At 44.4% G+C, this 22,884-nt stretch overlaps 1 protein-coding gene across 1 annotated transcript in view; it reads right to left on the bottom strand.

Annotated features, from left to right (window-relative positions):
- Window positions 1-482: 482 nt before the first annotated feature.
- The window catches only part of pappaa (pregnancy-associated plasma protein A, pappalysin 1a), a 285,790-nt gene continuing 263,388 nt past the window's right edge, over window positions 483-22,884 (bottom strand). The window contains exons 20-21 of the mRNA XM_078227597.1: window positions 16,461-16,532; window positions 483-739 (exon numbers count right to left, since the gene is read on the bottom strand). Of these exons, the coding sequence (XP_078083723.1) occupies window positions 566-739; window positions 16,461-16,532 (246 nt within the window). The 3' untranslated portion in view covers window positions 483-565. The remainder of the gene's footprint in view (window positions 740-16,460; window positions 16,533-22,884) is intronic.

Genomic DNA, 22,884 nt, shown 5'->3' with positions numbered 1-22,884 from the left:
TGGGTGATTTTATGTTCCAGTGACTCCATCCAGATTTTGCCCCATATCTGCTGGGTTTAAAATCAGGACGAACGTTTGTTTTATCATGACTACTTTGACCACCCAAATTTCTAATTCGGTGCCTCGAATGCTTCTGCTGATGCCAGTTTTGATCCAATCACAAAGAATTCCTTTGTAATGAGTCTAGTTTGTTGCAGAGGAGCTGAAAACTGAGTTTTAGTTGGTCGGGAGGGGGTACAGTGCGTGAGGGGGGTGAATAAAAAGTCTAAATCCCGCAAATTACAGTACTTCCACCATATTTATAACATTTAATGGCTCACCTATTCCTGGGAGCAAGATAAAGCATAATGATGTGAGTCAACCCTTTCTCTCCTTCCCACCCTGCCCTTTCTAAGTTGCTATATATCTTTATAATTGCTTGAAGATTCTTTTAAAACCTTTTAATGTTGGTTCGTCCTAATGATGCATCCATCAATTTCTTACCTGTGTCTATAAAATTTAATGAGGATACTTGTCATTGTGGCGAAATATCACCATTGTTTGTCTAAATACGTGAGGGAAAGGGTCATGGGGCACAACGCAAAGCACAAACATGGCCAAAAATAGGTTTTATGAAGCAGTTTTGAAGGATTCTAACCTTTTTAGTAATGACAGTTGAGGCACAGCAGTCACCGCCATCATAACTGCAGTAGGCTCTGTTGTTATTTCCATCGCAATAGTTGTCCCCCACGAAAGGCTGCTATGGCAATAAAAACAGTAGGAATTAAAATCTGTAGAGTCTGCAAATGAAACTAACCCTTGTCTTTCAGAATGTTGAGCTTATCAAAGTGAGGGCCAACCTTTGCAGATGACATTTCCATCACCCCACCTCTCCGACCCGTGCTCACCAATTTTTAGATTTGGTAACAGCACTGAGATCTAATTAGGCTTCCCCAGCAGGACACCAAAAATTTGCCTTCCACAACCACTAGATTTCACCCTGAACCCCAGGGGCGGCACGGTAGCACAGTGATTAGCACTGCTGCCTCACAGTGCCAAGGACTCGGGTTCAATTCCAGCCTCGGGTCATTGTCTGTGCGGAGTTGGCACATTTTTCCCGTGGGTTTCCTCCGATTGCTCCGGTTTCCTCCCACACTCCAAAGATTGTGCGGGTTAGGTTGGTTGGCCATGCTAAATTGCCCCTCAGTGTCAGGGTGTTGGGGTTATGGGGATAAGGCCTGGGTGGGATTGTTGTCAGTGCAGGCTCAATGGGCCGAATGGCCTCCTTTTGCACTGTAGGGATTCTATGATATTTTACCTGCCAGCCTTCTTGGGTTATAGTCAGGACTAAAATTTGTTTTATCAAAACTACTTTTATTGCCCAACGTTCTAAAGCCTTAGAAGTGAAGATTGAATGGCGGAGCGGGCTCGAAGGGCTGAATTTGCCTACCCCTGCTCCTAATTCCTACGATTTACAGACATTTAGGTACTTTTCAAATGTAGGAAGTCCAGCAGCCATTTTGCACATTGCAAGCTCCCACAAACAGCAGTGTGATAGTGGCCAGATTATTTGTTTCTGTGACGTTCATTTGAGGGATAAATATTGGCCGGGACAGCAGGGATAACCCCCTCCCCCCCTGAAATAGTACCATGGGATCTTTTACACCCACTGGGACAGGCAGATGGGACCTCGGTTGAAAGATGGCACTGCTGACAGTGCAGCATTCTTAAAGTTCCGCATGTGAGTGTTGGCCTTAAAATTGTGCTCAATCCTGGAATTGGGGCTTCAACTCAGAATGTAGATGTGAAAGTGTGACCGACTGAGATGCACCCGAACAAAATGCAGTTGATACCAAATTTTGTGCTAAATTATGGGTGGTTGGAATTGCATCCAGTGGGAATTGAAGTGACCGTGTCCAAATTTACTTCACTGAAGATAACTTTTCCGCATTAAACTCCATTTGCCACCTCTCAGCCCAGCTCTGCAGCTTATCTATGTCCCTCTGTAACCTGCAACATCCTTCCACACTGTCCACAACTCCACCGACTTTAGTGTCATCCGCAAATTTACTAACCCATCCTTCTACGCCCTCAGCCAGGTCATTTATAAAAATGACAAACAGCAGTGGCCCCAAAACAGATCCTTGCAGTACACCACTAGTAACTGAACTCCAGGATGAACATTTCCCATCAACCACCACCCTCTGTCTTCTTACAGCTAGCCAATTTCTGATCCAAACCGCAAAATCACCCTCAATCCCCTGTCTCCGTATTTTCTGCAATAGCCTACAGTGGGGAACCTTATCAAACGCTTTACTGAAATCCATATGCACCACACCAACTGCTTTACCCTCATCCACCTTTTTGCTATTGTACACTCTCTCTGTATGTAAATGCAAATTGTTGGAGGATAGGAACAGTTTCAATACTACTTCGCTTGGCCGAAATAGTGAAACTAAAAGAATCAGTTTAAACACACTGTCTGGGATTTTCCAGTCCCACCAGTAGTCCAAGTTTCTGGATTATTAATCCAGGAACATTACTGCTATGCCACCGTACCCTTCACTCAACAAGCAACTGCTAACTCCGAGGTTGGCCATTGGCACTTGGAGCAGTCAAACTTTGCGATCGTCACAAAGATGGTTCTGCACGATTCAGTACAGGAAATACACCATTGTCCCATCCTTGATCAGAGATTTAATATAGGAATCAGTACAGTTGAGAAGGGAGAAACATAGACTGAACACGTTCTATAAAATATGGTATAGACTGTTGGGAATTGAGCAAAACAAGTATCGGAGGCATCCAACAATAACAGAACACCAAGGGGTGGAATTCTCCCAAACTCTTGCGATAGGTTTGGTGGTGGGCAAGCGTGGAGAATCTGGTGGGAGCCAAAAAGTCAGAAACCCATCGGTGCAAAATCCTGTTGCAGTTCTCCTAATAGCAGGTTAATGGCGGGTTGGTCACCCTGGCAGGTGATGCAAATGCCATTTGCATTAATTGGCATCTCATGAATGTTCATTAAAACAGCGGCCCACTGGGGTCCCATTAGGCCTTTCGATCTTGTGTCACACCAACAGGAAATCACATCGGGGTCAAACCCGATTGTTAAACAGTGGCGTGCAGAAGGGCAGTTGGCAAGAGACTTTGAGGTGAGGGCAACAAAGCCTTTCTGCCATTGTGCTCCACTTCTCCTGATGCCCTGCTCACCACTTTGCTGGGACAGACCGGCTCATGCCCTCCATCTCCATGCCGAGCTGGTCTACATGAACACTACCATGCTGCTGGACCCATGGGCCTTGCTGTGTCACTGTCTCGGATCAGCACTGTACCTGGGTTAGGGAGTGCTTCTCCCATTGGTTCCACATACCAGTGTCTACCTGGACAGCACTGTGCTGTGGGATTCATGCACATACTGTGACAAAGGTCAGAAGAATGAGAGGTGTGGGGGGGAGGGGAGGGTGTAGCCTGATGAAGACGAGGAGGACTGTGTAAGGAGGGGAGGGTAAGATGAAGGCTCCCGATGGCAGGGAGGTGGATGAAGAAGATGAACAACGAGAGACAGAGTGAAGACCGAGGGGAGAGAAGCTGGACCCCGAAAAGCTCACAAACAAGGGGGTCAAAGAGATACCACATTGTTTACTGGACGGGAATGGATGAAGACCACTGAGTTAGTGGATAGAGGTCCAAGTGGAGCATGGAGGCCTAGCAGCTGATGGGCTCAGGAGAAGGTGATTGAATTCTTACTGAGGTTACAATCCTTTTCCCTCTGACATCCTGCATGGCCAGTGTGAGGGACTGGTGTTTAGGTATGGCACTGGGACCTTCAAACCCGTCAGCTAAAGGTGGGGGGTAAATCAGCCTCCAGTCCATCAGGAGAGTCGGAGGGGAATCCGCCTGTGCGTAATTTTTGAAGTTTCAAGTGCTGAATCTGGCGCAGGATCCTGCCATTCTGGTCGATGGGACAGGCGCCACTGGAGGGCCCATCTTTTGATTATTTCCAGTTATAACATTTTCATTATCAGGATTGCCATCAGGAAAGAGGTGCTGGTCAGGTGCATTGGCCAGGCTAAATTCCCCCTCAGTGTACCCAAACAGGCACTGGAGTGTGGCAACTTGGGGATTTTCACAGTAACTTCATTGCAGTGTTAATGTAAGCCTACTTGTGACAATAAATAAATAAATAAACTAAAAAAAAATGTCTGCCGCTCATACCTGGTTTAACTAGCACTAACCATGTAAATGGCAGAATATGAACATTAGTCTGCGATGCCGATATAACCAAAGCAGAAGCTTTTGTTACAATGTAACCAATATTACATTGTAACATTGGAATCTGTTATAATGTAACCAATGGTAAAATGCCGTGAAGGTCAGCTAATCCGGTTATAAATAGAAAGCTGTTGGGGATTGTGGGGAGTTTGTGTGGCCCAGGGTGTGGCCCGAGTGTTTGTGTAATGAAGTTTCTTTTATTAAATCTTTGTCTTTGATTTACTTTGGGAAGTTAGTTCTTATATTTCTTGCGACTAAAGATCCTGAACAGCTTTCACCAAATAATGGAAGTCCCTCCTGTAATAATGCTTTTTACTCAGTAGCTCCAAACGCGTTGCTTTGCATTTTCTGATTGCTGTTTATATTTTGTATTTCAGTTTGCTCGAGTGACCCAAATCTGGTGACTCATAATCGACTATGATGTCCGAGTTGGAGTTCCATAATTAGGGCACGGCTTGCAGCTCCAACCAGAAAAATTAATCAGCCTCGTGAGATGTATGTAAATCCGTAAGGGTTGGGCAGTGCTACACAGGTAAACCATTTCAATATCTAATTATAACTGCATTGCTGACTTTTCCCTTTTGAAAAGGTAAAGACCAACATGGCTCTGACTAAATGGGGAGGCGAGGGTTGCTTTTGGTCACAGCAGTGCGATATACAATCACGAGAGGGTCCCAGGTCGCGTGCGTGAGTCTGTGCCGAGTGACCTGGCCTCAGCTGAGGTTGTAAAGCCGGTAAAATTGTTCTTCAATCTCCCTCAACTCAGTCAAGAGAAAAATTAGTCAAGTTCCTCTTATCCACGGGAAAGTACCTATGTGTGGGCATTGGGAAGAGACCAGGACTGGCATCGCCAATGTTCAAATACTGTTCCAGCAGTCTTGGCAAAGCTCCACACCAACCGATTTGCCTCCTAAAAATGTCTGCCATATCCAGTTGTACTCCTGTAATCAAGTGTGAAAAGCAGAGTAACGTTTTCTTTTTACATGGTGTAATGAGTAGTATTTCTACCCTTTTTGCTGAAGTTGAGCTTATATACAGCACGCCACACAATCATTGCTTGAAAAAAGATGCATTAATATTCCCGTTTGCAAGATTTTGAGGTTGATTATTTATATGTTGATGGGTGCTCTTTCAGACCTGAAACCTGTTTGAGTTTCTTAGTTGTTCACACTGTTCTGACGAAAATCTAAATTTTTTTCGTTACGAGGCATCTCGGGGAAAAGTCAGCTCAGGAAATGCTTTGATGTTGCTAGTTTGCTGTTGAATCCTCGCCACTGTTAGTCTCATCCTTATTTACAACTCTTCTTAAGGAAATCTCCCGGGGGTATAGTCCTGACTGGCACTTCGCATGTTGGTGGGGTATGTGTGGGAAAATAAGTTGAGTAATTAAAAGACGTTTGAATGAAAGGTTTTGGATTGGAGAAAGTGTGTTTGGAAGCAGGACTGAGGAAAGCCTATCTGGTTCGTGCTACTGGTTGTGTCTGTAAACCAGACCCAGTCCGATGCTTTTCATCTCTCTCCTGCTGAGATGTGAAACTTGTATTTTCCTTCCTGTGAATGCTCCTTTTGTTTTCTGCTCTGGTTTACAGAATTTCTCTCCGTCCTCCCAGATTCTTGCCAAGGATCTTGTTCCCCACCACGTTTTTGTTGCCATTTCTCCAAACCCTACCCCTGCCCTTCCCGACCATAAGGAAAAGCAGGCCATTCAGCCCATCGAGTGTGCTCCACCATTCAATGAGGTCATGACTGATCTGATGTGATAATCCTCAACTCCATTTTCCCGCCATATCTCCATAACCCTTGATTCCCTCAATGACTAAAGATCTGTCTATCTCAGCTTCAACATACTCAATGACTCCTCCTCTGCAGTCCTTTGCAGTAAAGAATTCCACAGATTCACTACCCTCCTCATCTCCGTCTTAAATGGGCGACCCCTTACTTTGAGATTATGCCCTCTCATGTCCCAAAAGTAGAATGCGGAATTCTCCCAAAAACATTAAGTGTCAAACTCCAGGGAAAACTGGAGCAATTCATATTTGTTTTTTCAATGGGAGTTCAGAGACCAATCTCTCCCACACAATGCACTGCAGAGGCCACCTGCATGGATATCATTAAATTTCAGGGAGCGGGCCTATTCCCACTGGCAATGTTGAGATCGGTGTGATGAGTGGGGCTTTGCGCATGTGCAGATCTGTCAGAAATCCGGCGCTGGAAGATGCACGCGTGAATCCCACGCATGCCCGGCCATGAGATTCTCCCAACCTTACTGCGATGGAAAATTTACGTGGTGCAGTGGGAAAATTGCCTCCTATATGTCTCAATACGGTTGCCTTTCATTCTTCTAAACTCCAATAAGTACAGACCCAAAATACTCAAAATCTCCTCATCGGAAAATCCCTCCCTGTCTGAGATACCTGACAGATCTTTGATGCCATTGCTGCCATTTATGGCATTTTCCTTTCTATTTCACTTCTTCATAAATCTTTTCCACTCCCTTTAATATCTTACATGACCAAACTGCACACAATAGTGTGTGTGTGTGAATCTAGTAGATTACAACTGGAGACAAAAAGGCTATTTTTTTGCTCTTGGCTTGGTTCTTCCGATTTCTAATCATCTTCTTTCACTGAATCCTCTCAGCTGAGCTTGGATCATTTGTTAACTGACTGTAGAACCTTCTCTCACTAACTGTTCTCGCTCCTTAATTTTCTATTCAAATGGTTGTTTTTCTAGATTGCTCCCTTCCTTCCTAGATCATGTTCAGTAGGAATAGGCACCCTCCAGTAGCTTAGCTGATTTCCATGTACGTATCTGCCATTATACATCAAAAGGCACCTTGACCAGACTTTGTCAGGGTCTTGGCAGAGTCGCCGTGTACTTGCCTCTGAGTCGGAAGGTCACATGGTGAAGTCCCACTTCATAGACTTGAGTGCATCACCTAAGCTGAAAATTCAATGAAATACTGGTGGAGCACCACACTGTCAGAGGGGCGTTCTTTCATGTCACATCCAACAGATAGGGTCTTGGCTTGAATAACCCCATGGAAAAGCTGGGGAGTTCTCTTGGTGTCTTGGCCAATATCCCTCAACCAACATTACTAAAACAGATTATTTAGTCATTTAACTCATTGTTGTTTGCTGTGGTCTAATTCACATTATTGTTTGGTGCGGTCTAATTGGCAGCCATTTCCCCCTACATTCCAGCAGTCATTTGGTTGTACAGAACTTGAGTACTGCTGAAAAAGGTGATGTGCTATCAAAGTTTTTCATCTTGCACTCATCAGGACACTTGCAAGAATACCAATATAAGAGAGAAACAGCAATTTATATTATATGAAAAGAGAATGCTGATTTGTTGGTAAGTGGACTCTGGCAGAGGTGTTGCCATTTAAAATGCACCAGTTGATGGTGACTGACAGGTAACTGCCAAGTATTGTTTGAAATTTAAACTAGGCAGCTTGATTCTGGTCGACCCTGGATAATGAATCAGTGAATGGTTGCCATTTATTTTGTTCAGCTGAATCAGATGGAATGTGTGTACATGTTATTTCTGTTTGCAAAGAACAGGGCCCTGTGCACTAATCTATGTAATGTGGTATATGAATTTCAATGTCAGTGTGATGCTAAGTATGTCGGCCCAAAGATGAGTGGTGGATCATATCAAACAGCATGTCCCAGCCACTGTTTGTAATGGGCAAGATGGTACTCACTCAACCTGTGCTTGAAAAACTCAAAACACTGACCAACATTAAACACGGTTCCACAATTGGACAATGTTTGCCTAATAATACTCAGCATGCTCAGAATTAATTCAAGGTTGTCAGTGGGATTTGCAGTGTGACATATTTGCATGTACTGGAAGCTATGTGTATTTTGAAACTTGAAGGGAGAAATACTTTCAATGTATTCTTCACCAGAAAACCATGGAGAACAAAGAACAAAGAAAATTACTGCACAGGAACAGGCCCTTAGGCCCTCCAAGCCTGCACCGACCATACTGCCCAATTTAACTAAAGCCCCCTACCCTTCCGGGGACCATATCCCTCTATTCCCATCCTATCCATGTATTTGTCAAGACGCCTCTTAAAAGTCACTACCGTATCTGCTTCCACTACCTCCCCCGGGAACGAGTTCCAAGCACCCACTACTCTCTGTGTAAAAAATCTGCCTTGTACATCTCCTTTAAACCTTGCCCCTCGCACCTTAAACCTGTGCCCCCTAGTAATTGACTCTTCCACCCAGGGAAAAAGCTTCTGACTATCAACTCTGTCCATGCCTCTCATAACCTTGTAGACTTCTATCAGATTGCCCCTCAACTCCGTCGTTTCAGTGAGAACAAACCAAGTTTCTCCAACCTCTCCTCATAGCTAATAGCCTCCATACCAGGCAACATCCTGGTAAATCTTTTCTGTATTCTCTCCAAAGCCTCCACATCCTTCTGGGTAGTGTGGCGACCAGAATTGAACACTATATTCCAAGTGCGGCCTAACTAAGGTTCTATAAAGCTGCAACATGACTTGCCAATTTTTAAACTCAATGCCCCAGCCAATGAAGGCAAGCATGCCGTATGCCTTCTTGACTACCTTCTCCAAATGCATTGCCACTTTCAGTGACCTGTGTACCTGTACATCCAGATCCATTTGCCTATCAATACTCTTAAGGGTTCTGCCGTTTACTGAATATTTCCTCTCTCTATTAGACCTTCCATGTTCCTTTTTGTCTCCCAGGTGATCAATTGAAAGATTCTTATTTTCTGCATATTCCATCTTTAAGGTCGAATAAGATCTGACATGTTTCCTGGCTGGGTGTAATTGCATTCATTTAATGCTGAAAGCTAATGGATTTAATTACTTCGTCATTAAAATTTAAAGCAAGATTAGCCTCTTATTGCCTTGAGAATACATAACCTTGCCTCACGTGCTATTTATATCTAATCATTACTTACATTCATGAAGGATTTTATTACTATGTAAGGTCTCCCAGTGGATATGTTGAATCGTTCCTGTGTTGAATACATGTCCTGCATTTTTAGAGAGCTCGCCACTCAATTCAGTGTCTAAGTTAGGAATAGTTGCTGGTTTTCATTTAGACAGGACATAGAGAGCGATAAAATGCACCTGCAAGTCTCGCAGTTAGGTATTGACATTTAACCTGCCATAGTAACATTCTCTGACCACCCTAACACTCCACACCCCTGGTGTTTGTCACATTGCCGAATTTGAGAAGCAAAAAGATAAAAATGCTGCTGAAAATGCGTGCATGGTTTCCCATGAGGTATAGCGAGTGTAACCATAGAATCATAGAATCCTACCATGCAGAAGGAGGCCATTCGGCCCATCAAATCTGCACCGACCACAATCCCACCCAGGCCCTATCCCCATAACCCCATGCATTTGCCCTAGCTAGTCCCCCTGATAGTAAAGGGCAATTTAACATGGCCAATCCACCTAACCCGCACATCTTTGGACTGTGGGAGGAAACCGGAATACCTGATGGAAACCCACGCAGACACGGGGAGAATGTGCAAACTCCACACAGACAGTGACCAGACCAGAATTGAACCCAGGACCATGGCGCTGCGAGACAGCGGTGCGAACCACTGTGCCACCATGTCGCCCTAACCAGCGAGTAGCTTAAGCCTAAGTCTGATTGCTGTTCCACTGATCTCACCAGGGCAGTGGTCAGGTTACTGTAATTGATCTCGATCGCTCAGATTAAGCATGAAAATTCTCTTCAAAGACATCAGTTGGTATGTAGTGGCTCCTGGATGTACGTGCACGCACACACGTGGCAACAGCTGGATCCTTCTTGAGTACGATGACCTAAATTTTGATTTGATTTATTATTGTCATATGTATCGGTATCCAGTGAAAAGTATTGTTTCTTGCGTGCTATACAGACAAAGCAGACCGTTCATAGGGTACATAGGGGAGAAGGAAAGGAGAGGATGCACAATGTTGTGTTACAGTCGTAGCTAGGGTGCAGAGAAAGATCAGCTTAATACAAGATAGGTCCATTCAAAAGTCTGATGGCACCAGGGAAAAAGCTGTTATTGAGCTGCGTGATCTCAGACTTTTGTATTTTTTTTCCCGATGGAAGAAGGTGGAAGAGAGTATGTCCAGCGTGTGTGAGGTCGTTGATTATAATGGCTGCTTTTCCGATACAGTGGGAAGCGTAGACGGAGTTATTGAATGGGAGGCTGGTTTACGTGATGGACTGGGCTGCGTTCACAACTCTTTGTAGTTTCTTGCGATCTTGGACAAAGCAGGAGCCATACCAAGCTGTGATACATCCGGAAAGAATGCTTTCAATGGTGCATCTGTAAAAGTTGGTGAGAGTCATAGCGGACATGCCAAATTTCCTTAGTCTCCTGAGAAAGTAGAGGGTGGGCTTTCGTAACTAAGCGTCAGCGTGGAGGGATCAGGACACAGGTTGTTGGTGATCTGGACACATAGAAACTTGAAGCTCTCGACCATTTCTACTTGGTCCCTGTTGATGTAGACAGGGGCATGTCCTCCACTAGAAATAATGTCCTGACACAATGCCAGGACTCATGTGCACAATGGCCATTTTGGCAAGTCACCAGAGTGCTACAAATACCTTTGGAACTGTACCTGAATGTGGAATTAACATCCTTTGCAAAGGGACGGAAAGCAGAAAATATGTGTGTAGTGTCCACAAAATATTTATGATTGGTAACAGTACATTAATCGCAAAGGAATGGAAGAGGCTAGATTAAATTTATGCACAAGGCCCTGGGTATCATGAGTCGCAGAGCAATTAAGGGAAGCAGAGTATGACTAAGATCACATAATTCATTTACTAATCCATATTGCAGGCAGAAAAGCTGAATTTAGTTTATGACCCTACATTGTAAATCATCACATTACCCTAAATCCCTTCCATAAGGCTTTCTTTGGCAATTGTACAAAAAATGTTACAGCAAGCAGGAGTGCGATAGAGTGCTTTATATGAGGTCTCTATAAGTGGAGTCATAAACCTATGCACTGGAGCAACGCACATCCTTTAATATGGCAAGAATAAGGAGTCAGAGTTGAAATTGTGATATTAACTCTCAGATCCAGACTTCACTTTATAGCCAGTCAGTGAATTGTAAATGAAAGAAGGTGGACTGGAAAGGAATAGGAAGCAAATATCCTTCAGTGGTACGATTTGGCTGAGAATCAAATGAGACAGAACAGATCCTGATGAGCAATCTCTCAATGAATGAAAGGCATCTTTACGTTGTTAGTTAAAGGTTTGCTTTTGATGCAAAGAAACCATCAAAATATTGAGTGATTTTATTTTCCAGTGACAAAGACACCAGTAAACGTGTTTGAGTAAAGTCTGTTCGTCTATTCTTTTAACTGTGTTATTCATAAATTTAAAATAAGTAGATTAATCAGGATAAAAAGTTGACAAGGGAATTTGATACAGATGCATGAAACATTGATATCACAAAGCATAATGGGGGTGGCATGGTGGCACAATGGTTAGCACTGCTGCCTCACAGCGCCAGGGACTCGGGTTCAAATCTGGCCTCAGGTCACTGTCTGTGTGGAGTTTGCACATTCTCCCCATGTGTGTGTGTGGGTTTCCTCTGGGTGCTCCAATTTCCTCCCACAGCCCAAAGATGTGCAGGTTAGGTTGATTGGCCAGGCTAAATTGACCCTGGTGTCAGGGAATTAGCAGAGTAAATATGTAGGGTGATGGGAATAGGGCCTGGGTGAGATCATGGTCGGTGCAGACTTGATGGGCTGAATGGCCTCCTTCTGCACTGTAGGGATTCTATGATTCTATAACTTCCTGGCTGTAATGTTTAAAAAATCTCAGTGAGGATCTTGTCTCATGCAACAGTGTAAAATGGATGATTTTTAGTTAGTAGCTTGGTTCACCTGTTCACTGATGCTTGTTTCCATTGAAGTCAAATTTTAAAAAAAAGTTGAAGAAGATACGAATTCAAAACATTAATCCTCGTTTCTCTCACCACAATTTTCTGTTTCAATTTCAGATTTCCAGCATCCGCAGTATTTTGCTTTTAATTAAAAGTTATGATTGATGTAAGATGGGCTGATGACTCGCTGTCACAAGTTTTATTTATTCATTCGTGGGACATGGGCATCGCTGGCTGGCCAGCATCTATTGCCCATCCATAGTTGCCCTTGGAGAATAGTTGAGAGTCGACCACATTGCTGTGAATCTGGAGTCACATGTAAACCAGACTAACTAAGGATGGCAGATTGCCTTCCCTAAAGGACATCAGTAAACCAGATGTGTTTTTCCGACAATCGACAATGGTTTCATCAGTATATTCTTAATGCCAGATATTTTATATTGAATTCAAATTCTACTACCTGCCATGGTGGGATTCGAACCCAGGTTGCCAGAACCTTAGCTGAATTTCTGGATTAATAGTTTAGTGATAATACGACTAGGCCATCACCTCCACCTTGTCCAATGTCCCGTCTATATCATAGAGTCCCTACAGTGCAGAAGGAGGCCATTGGCCCATTGACTACAATCCCACCCAGGCCCTATCTCTATAACTCCACATATTTACCCTGCTAACCCCCCTGACGCTAAGGGCCAATTTAGCATAGCCAATCAACCTAACCCACACATCTTTGGAGTGTGGGAGGAAATTGGAGCACCCGGAGGAAATCGACGCAGGCACATGCAAACTCCACACAGTGTCCTGAGGCTAGAATTGAACCCGGGTCCCTGGCGCTGTGAAGCAGCAGTGCTAACCACTGTGCCGCTTCATTCTGCCACTGTGCCGCTATATGGTGAAAACGCAATCCTGAATCAGACAGGAGAATAGCCCTCTCTGTATTCGGAGTAGAGAACTGTTCCTCTTCCAACTCCTGTTGTTGGGAATGCATTAGCTTGTTGACTGCATGGGGATACAGCACATTAGGCACTAGACAGCAGCGTCTCCCTGCTTCCTTTTTGTCCACCCCTCACCACATTCCACAGAGCACCTGACCCTCACCTGAAGAAGGAGCTTAAGGCTCCGAAAGCTTGTGGCTTTTGCTACCAAATAAACCTGTTGGACTTTAACCTGGTGTTGTTAAACTTCTTACTTAGTAATACCAGTCAGTGGAGATGAAGCAGCGGATGCCAGGAATCTCATTACGAGGAGGAGAAGGAAAGCTGGATGAGTTATTGTTGAACTAATGCCGCGTGCTTCACAGTGGCTGGATCAAGGGAACAGTTGGCAGAGTGTGTGGCTGGAGATCACCTGTTAGTGCTCTGGGTTTGTCAGCACGTGGCCCACAGAGATCTAAACAGCGTGAAAAATGGGGGAATGAGGTGTTGGTTTGTGGTTGACTCGAGCAATAGAGGGCTGTGATTCAGTGCAGTAATTCATATTTGTCACAGCTTTATTCCACATGGAGATCTGAGCTTGAGCAGATGACAAGAAAAGGCTAAGTTTTCTCACTGGGAGGAAGAGGAAATAGTAGATACCCTACTGTCACAGGAATATTTATGCTTTGGAAAGGGTTCACAGAAGAACAACAGAGATGGTTATGCTTACTTAGTGCTCTAATTTATGAGGAGAGACTTGCAGTTGAACTTTTTTTCACTTTGCAGAAAAGAAGTTTGAAGAAAACATGTCTCATACTTTTAAACTGCTAAACGCTACAGCTTAAGAGCCCAGTGGCTGTATCAATTTCCTCGCAAATGTAAAATGAACACAAAATTAAGAAACCTCAAACAATGTTGAACAAAGTTTTAAAACTTCTCTCCATGCCATGATTATGTGAAACAAGAATCTCAGTGCGAGCAGTGCAAAAAGGACAGGACAAATATCATTTAGGAATGGATTCCAAACTCTCGGGATGAATATACCAGGAATGAATGCCCCCGAACCAAAGTATTTCTGATGCTATGGTGAATGTTTTTCAGAAATGTCAACTGAATATTTCTTCGGAACATAGAACCATAGAATCCCTACGGTGTGGAAGGAGGCCATTCGGCCCATTGAGTCTGCACCGACTCTCTGACAGAGCATCTTACCCAGGGCAGCACGGTGGCACAGTGGTTAGCACTGTTGCTTCATAGTTCCAGGGACCTGGGTTTGATTCCCGGCTTGGGTCACTGTCTATGTGGAATTTGCACCTTCTCCCCGTGTTTGTGTGAGTTTCCTCCGGGTGCTCTGGTTTCCTCCCACAAGCCAAAGATGTGCAGGTTAGGTTGATTGGCCATGCTAAGTTGCCCATAGGGTTCCGGGATGTGTAGGTTAGAGGGATTAGTGGGGTAAATGTGTGGGGTTGTGGGGATAGGGCCTGGGGTGGGATTGTGGTCGGTGCAGACACAATGGGCTGAATGGCCTCCTTCTGCACTGTAGGATATCTATGGTTCTCCCCTGCCTTACCCCTATTCCTGTAACCCCACACATTCACTATGGCTAATCTATCTGACCTATCATCTTGGAACACTGAGGGGCAATTTAGCAGGGCCAATCCACCTAACCTGTATATCTTTGGACTGTGGGAGGAAACTGGAGCACCCAGAGGAAACCCACGCAGACATTGGGAGAACATACAAACTCCACACGGATAGTCACCCAAGGCCGGAATTGAACCTGGTTCCCTGGCACTGTGAGGCAGCAGTGCTAGTCACTGTGGAAATTTAATTTGTGAAAACCTGTGTTGATGAATGGAGGAGTAAAGATAAATGGATATTTTGGAGTTATACTTTACAATTTTAGAAAATGCGAGACCTCCTGTAGGTTACTACACATGTTCTATTGAAGGAGAGCTTGACCTCTTGTTAAGCTGCCTGGAGTATCTGTTGTGTGAGAAGTCCCAACTAAATTGAAGTTTTTGTTGCTGTTATTAGTCACAGGAGAAACATGGATTCAGCTATTTATGAATCAAATAAAACCATTTTCCTACCATCTAGCTTAATAGTTTTAAAAAACGGGCAGCATGGACAAGTAGGGCCAAAGGGCCTGTTTCTTCTATGACTCTATCCACCACCTTTAGGCACATGATTTGGAGGTGATGATGTTCCCATGTACCTACCGCTTTTGACCTTCTAGCTAATTGTTTGATTAGCTTTTCCAAGGAAGCATTAGCAATTTACTGCCCCATTGACAAGGCCACAGTATAGCCAAGGTATGACAGCTAGAGCGAGTGAATATTTGAGTTGGTGGGTAGAAAGGAAATCTTGCTTCATGGAACACCACATTTTTCTTGAAGGCCAATTATAAAATGATTTTTGGTAGTTTGGAAATCTTATCAAGTGACCTTATCTTGTTCTCGTTCTCAAAAATGAGTGTTCAGTATTTAAGAAAAGTTAAAACTGTTTTGACTTTAACAAAATACAGAGCAATGTGGCCACATGCAGAACGTATATGATAACTAAACCAGTAAAACTGCACAGAGAATGATTTATGACCTTTTACTCATTCCCCAAGTTTGTAGCATAGTATTTGAAATGATTCATTCCATAACCCTCCACTTCTTTTATGTCACAGCATATTAAGAGTTTTATCCAACAGCAGATTGCAAGGATAAAATATACAACTATCAAATGCATCCTGTGTTACGGTATCTTATTGTAACAAGTATAAATGATAAAAATATTCTTAAAGGTTTCAAACAAGCACTTAGTTCTCTGTTGCCCTGTTACTTAAGTAGAATCATAGAATCCCTGCAGTGCAGAAGAAGTCCATTCGGCCCATCAAGTCTGCACTGGCTCTCCGATACAGCATCTTTCCTCGGCCCTTTCCCCATAACCCCACGTATTTACCCCACTAATCCCCCTAACCTACACATCTTGGGACACTGAGGGGCAATTTAGCATGATCAATCCACCTAACCTGCACATCTTTGGACTGGGGGAGGAAACCCACGCAAACAGAAACTCCACACAGACAGTGACAAGGCTGCAATTGAACCCAGGTCCCTGGCGCTGTGAGGCAGCAGTGCTAACCACCGCGCCGCTCTTTCGATGTATTTTTACAGTTATAGTTAGTGCTTATGATGGCTATTCTTTCTGGTGAGCATGTGAGAGGGACTTCCATCATCTGTTGCCTCCGACTTATGGAGTGATGTTCAAAAATGCTGATATAGCTCCACTGCTTAACTGTAAACAATCAAAGCAAATCGATTCTTTTCCAGCAAATGAAAATAATACGCAAAGCAAGATTTGGCATTTCTGTCAATGAAAGCCTACAGTTGTATAGTGAAAGCTTACCTCACACGATTTAATGCAGTGAATCATTTCGGGGTGTGGGTACCAGTTAAGTCCTGCTGTACAAACAATATTCTGTGAAGAGAAAATAAAAGCAGAGTTATCATAATTGCACTGAAAAGAAGTTTGCTATCTGTGTGGCGTCTCTCTTGATCATCCGAGTATCTACTTTTGTTGCTTAGTACATGGTGATTTGCTGTACCAGTCTGCAGAGGAAAACAAGGTCACGTGGATTTCTCAATGTCGTGGGTGACTCGCCAACCAAACAAGGTTTAAGCGATGATTTGTTAAAGGCCTTTCACTTGTGTCTTCCCTATGAGATACAGGACCATGTTAACAGTCCTGGCCACTGATAGTTGCAGGTGCATTTAATAGCTTGATGTGTGCGGTCCTATCATTCAGTATCTCAAACAGGTCAATATGTTGAATGTTAGAATTAAATGTAGAATAATGGTTGTTTGGAAGTAATCACAAAGCCACAATCTAGCCAGAGACGTCAGACGATTTTATATTGACCACATTGGATTGAGCTCAAGGTTTCTCGGGAAGCTCAGCAAGAAATGGTTACAAGGCATTGGCAAGTCAGTAATCCTTTATTCCATGAACAATGCTGTGCTTTTATTAATTTGTTATGATTTTGAAATTATACTTATGAATCCCTATTTTGTAATATATAATGCATGTTTTCATAGTTTTTATCAGTTTGGGGTATTCAATTAGTGGAGAAAATCTGAAATTAATAATTTGCATTATATTAAAAATACACTGATGTTCTAGAATTATATGTGCTTATTTAACACAAATCATAGAATCCCTACAGTGCAGAAGAGGCCATTTGGCCCATCAAATCTGCACCGACTCTCCGACAGAGTGTTTTACCCAGACCCATTCCCCTGTCCTATCCCTGTAACCCACATATTTCCCATGGCTAATTCATCTAAGCTGCACCCCTTGGGACACTAAGGAGCAATTTAGCATGGCCAATCCACCCAATCGGCACATTCTTAGACTATGGGAGGAAACTGGAGCACCCGGAGGAAATCCACGCAGACACGGGGAGAACGTGCAAACTCCACACAGATAGTGACCCGAGACCTGAATTGAACCTGGTTCTCTGCCACTGTGAGGCAGCAGTGCTAACCACTGCTCTTGCTTTCAAATTTGCTGCTGTAAAATAGTTCAGAGTATTTCACAGGATGATTTGTATAATAGGCAGTCACGTCTGAGGCCTCGTCCAATTGTTAATAAGCGGACACTGGCTTCATGAACACTGTCCTGCATATTCCCTTTTCAGTGTAAGGTCCAAACACGCTGTCTCAATGTACAATCACATCACTGGTGCGCAATGTTATTGCAGCAATAAAAGCTTGACTGTTTTCACTCCGTTCCTTTCACGAGCAGAATTTGTTTGGCAAACAAGCCTTTGTACAAGATGTTGCCTCTTTTACGACTCTGCTGCTTCACACCCACGGAGTTCATTCATTCGCTAATGCTGTGAATCGGACAAGATGGTATCAGTTTTCTCCATGAGCACAGAAACACTGCAGCTCCTGTCCATAGGAGGTCCCATCAACCTTGAACCATTGATTGACCAGACGCTGAACAAAGGAGACACCTCTTCCCAGAGCTGAAAGACAACCGGGGGTTCTTGTTGCTGATAAATTCAGCATTTTACAGCAGAGATTAATTAGATGCGGCATGAGCATATTTTTTCACGTACTTTGCATTTTTATAAATGAAGAGTAATTTCCATCTTTGGAAATTCCATTATCAATTTGGACGGCACGGTGGCACAGTGTTTAGCACTGCTGCCTCACAGCGCCAGGGACCCGGGTCCAATTCCAGCCTCGGGCCACTGTCTGTGTGGAGTTTGCACGTTCTCCCCGTGTCTGCGTGGGTTTCCTCCAGGTGCACCGGTTTCCTCCCACAGTCCAAAAATGTGCGGGTTAGGTTGATTGGCCATGCTAAATTAACCCTAGTGTCGGGAGATTAGCAGGATAAATATGTGGGGTTATGGGAATAGGGTCCAGGTGGAATTGTAGTTGATGCAGACTTGATGGGCTGAATGGCCTCCTTCTGTACTGTAAAGATTCTATGAATAACTGGACAAATAGTTTGGAAGTAATATTTTGGGGAAATAATTTGCTGAGGCCTGGTATTAGACACAGGGCACACAATGTTTATCTTTGGGCCCAATCCCATTGAGGTAAGCAGTGTGTAACCGTTATGCTGCCTACAGACTGACATGGGTGGGGCATCGAGCGAAAGCACGCTGCTGACTGGCTGCATGCTCAGCTTGGGGGTCCAGCAGTGTGCATGGCTAGCAATGACAACTAGCTTGTCTCTCTTTATTGAGGAGGCACACCCGGGCTACAGCAGTGTTGGAACAGTGTCAGGAAGGTTTTGGTGGAAGAGCAGCAGGGTAGAGTGAGGCCTCCCATTCTCAAACGTGGTGCTTGGGGACCTTAGTAAGTTCAGTGACCGCACGCTTCTGATCAAGGTCACTAAATACATCTTTCACTACCAAGCTTTCACACTGTTCTACATATCACACCCTCATCAGCAAACAGGAGGCTTAACATTCAGATGTTCTACCTCGCCCTCACAAAAATATTCAACCCCATACCCATTCCTCACTTCTTCCACATCCCTCGAGCTATTTGAACGTGATGGGTGCATCACCCAAACGCATTTCAACACACTCACTGACGTTCTTACCTTGCTCTTGCAAGACAAGATCACACCCAGCAGGAGGCAGCAGCAGTGAACCAGTGGAGAACAGGCATCTCCACCGGTCCTGTGGAGAATAGGAGACAGTGGTCTACATTATGGATGATGGGAACGGCTGTGACTGAGGCCACTGCATCCTCCATCATGGTGAACCTACAATTATGCCCGAGTATCATGCTCCTCCCCGGGGCAGCACGGTGGCACAGTGATTAGCACTGCTGCCTCACAGCGTCAGGGACCCTGGGTTGGATTCCTGGCTTGGGTGACTGTCTGTGTGGAGTTTGCACATTCTCCCCGTGTCTGCGTGGGTTTCCTCCGGGTGTTCCAGTTTCCTCCCATAGTCCAAAGATGTGCGGGTTAGATGGATTGGCCATGTTAAATCACCCCTGAGTGTCAGAGGGACTAGCTCGAATAAATGCATGGGGTTATGGGGATAGGGCCTGGGTGGAATTGTGGTCGATGCCAATTCGATGGGCCGAATGGCCTCCTTCTGCACTGTAGGATTCTATGATTCTTCCCAAATCCCACTTCACCTTCACCCTGTTGTCTTGTACGGAGTGCAAGATGCAGATGGTGTGACCATAGGTCACTTGCTTTCCACCCCACTCTCCTTCTCTCACCCAAACCTTCTCCCTCAGCAATTATACAGTGAGCATCATTGGCAAGGCCAGTGTTCATTTCCCATTCCTAACTGCCCTTGACAAGCTGATGGTGAGACATTTTTTGAACCACTTTGATCCATCTGGTGCAGGTGCACCCACAGTGTTATTAGGCAGGGAGTTCCAGGATTTAAACCCTGTGCAGTGAAGGAATGACTGAGTTCCGAGTCAGAATGCCGTTTGGCTTGGAGGCAAGCTTGCAGATGGTGGTGTTCCTATGGGGGTTGGGGCCTGGGTAGGATGCTGTTTCAGAGGGTCAGTGCAGACTTGATGGGCTGAATGGCCTCCTCCTGCACTGTTGGGATTCCATGGCTCTATGATTTATGGGATGTGGGTGTTGGTAGCAAGGTCAACATTTATTGCCCATGCTAAATTGCCCTTGAACTGAATGGCTTGCTTGGCCATTTCAGAGAGCTGGTAACCTGTGGGTCTGGAGTCACATATAGCCCAGTCTGGTTAAGGGTGGCATATTTCCTTCCCTCCATGGCATTAGTGATCCACGTGGGTTTTTGATCACAATCAATGATGGGTTCACGGTCACCATCACTGAGATACTTTTATATTCCAGATTTGATAAATGAATTTAATTTCCACCACTTTCCATGGTGGGATTTGAACACATGTCCTAGACTGTTTCATATTCATAGAATCCTACAGTGCAGAAGGAGGCCATTCGGCCCATCGAGTTTGCACCCTCCACAATCGCACCCAGGCCCTATCCCCATAACCCCACATATTTACCCTGTTAATCCCTCTAATTTACGCATCCCAGGACGCTCAGGGGCAATTTAGCATGGCCAATCAACTTAGCCTGCACATCTTTGAACTGTGGGAGGAAACCGGAGCACCTGGAGGAAACCTAAGCAGACACGGGGAGAACATGCAAACTCCACACAGACAGTGACCCAAGCCAGGAATCGAACCCGGGTCCCTGGCGCTGTGAGGCAGTAGTGCTAACCATCGTGCCACCATGCCACCTTGAGGGCATAAGGCCAGCCTCTGGACTACGAGCCCAGTGACATTATCACTACCCCACTTTCTCCCCCACATCCCCAGCAATACCTCACTTCTGCTTTTGGAGAACTTACTGTCCTGATTTGAACCCAACTGTGGCTCTTCCTAATCAAATTTTTAAAGGCTTTGCGTGTCAAAATAACAAAGTTGGAAATCATCCAATATGGTGGCAAGCAGAACTTGCACAAACTCATTTTTTATTTAAATATATTAAAATGCAGCTTTTTTTTTCAATGAATTGCCATTTCATCAAGGAGTGGTGTAATTAGAGACTGGTAGAAAATCTCTACCACCTTCGGAACACGGATGTAAATCGCTCAAGCACTTAAGGTCAATGAGAGAAACGGGTCCCAAAACAGTCCTTAGGGGGAGCCCTGGACCAGGAGGAGAGTTCATTGTCAATCAAGTTTATTATCTTCGAGCCTGCAGTGCGTGCCTGAGATGGGGCATTACAGAATAATGACAGAAGCAAGGGATTTTCACTAACATCTGTATTGTAGAATTACTACCCTGTCCAAGCAAACAAATGCTGTATGCTATAAAGCCACTGGCCTGTGTTTCACAGTTCAACAAGGGCAATGAACTGCAGCACTAGTCAATAAGAAAAGGCAGCCAAAATGTATGCATAATTTGGTGACACAGATACAGATAGTCTACCCTGACTAAAATCATCCTGATTCAATTATGATAAGCTACTTTTCACACGAGTTGCTTTGAACACTTTTCATATGCAACCTGAGTTATTATTCAACCTAGGGTCGTGACACAAGCAGACAGTGAAATCTAAACCAATTCATTACTCTTGCCATTTAAAAAAAATCATACATGGGATGTGGGTGGCCAGCATTTATTATCAATTCTTAATTGCCCTTGTAAACATTCTCCTAATTGCACTTGTAGGGGCGTCATGGTGGCACAGTGGTTGGCATTGCTGCCTCACAGCGCCACCTGGGTTTCATTCCGGCCTTGGGTGACTGTGTGGAGTCTGCACATTCGCCTTCATATCTGCATGGGTTTCCTCCGGGTGCTCCAGTTTTCCCCCACACTCCAAAGATGTAGGTTAAGTGGATTGGCCCTGGTAAATTCAACCTTAGTTTCCGAAGATGTATAGTTTAGAAGGATTGGCGGCGTAAATATTTGGGGTTATGGGGGTATGACCTGGGATAGGACGTTCTGTCAAAGAATCAGTGCAGACTTGATGGGCCGAATGGCCGCCTTCTGCACTGTAGGGATTCTGTGACATTGATAAGCCAACTTCTTGAATATGACTGTGTGGCTTGTTTAATCATTTCCGAGGATAGTTAAGAGTTAATCACATTGCTCTCGGTCTGGAGTCACACACAGGAAAAACCAATTGAGGACAGCAGGTTTCCTTCCCTAAAGGATAGCAGAGAAGCAGCTGGGTTTTCCAACAATCGAATGGTTTCATGCACGCCAATGCTGAAACGAGCTTTTGTTATTCCTGATTTATTTAGTGATCTGAATTTAAATTGTCTCGCTTCCATGATGGGGCTTGGTCAATTTTATTTTCTGCGTATTCATGTTGTGTAGCCAAAAGGCTGCAGCAACACGCATTGATTTTCTTACTGTTCGACTGATACTTTCAGAGTGTGGTGAGTGAGCCGGTGGGGACACTCTTGTTCTGTCACATGATCAGTTCATTTTGGGGTTTCTGACACCTTGCATAATGGGAATAGAGGAAAACTCTGCGTTACAGCCTGTGCCTTCTCAACACTTAGACAAATGTCTAATAAAGGGAATGCCTCTGCAATCCCTCGCGTCTCGTGGTTTCTAAGCCAAGTGATTTGGCTCGTAAATTATACCTCAAATCGCATGCTGCCTGAGTACCATAACCCTGAATGGAGTGTTCAAGGGAACAACAATGTTGCTTTCTTAAAGTTTATTTATTAGTCACAAGTCGGCTTACATTCACACTGCAATAAAGTTACTGTGAAAATCCCTGAGTTGTCACATTCCTGCGCCTGTTTGGGTATACCAAGGGAGAATTTAGCATGGCCAATGCA

This window comes from Mustelus asterias, chromosome 13 (genome assembly GCF_964213995.1).
Source record: "Mustelus asterias chromosome 13, sMusAst1.hap1.1, whole genome shotgun sequence".
Classification (NCBI taxonomy): domain Eukaryota; kingdom Metazoa; phylum Chordata; class Chondrichthyes; order Carcharhiniformes; family Triakidae; genus Mustelus; species Mustelus asterias.
This window is presented reverse-complemented; position numbering and strand designations above follow the sequence as displayed.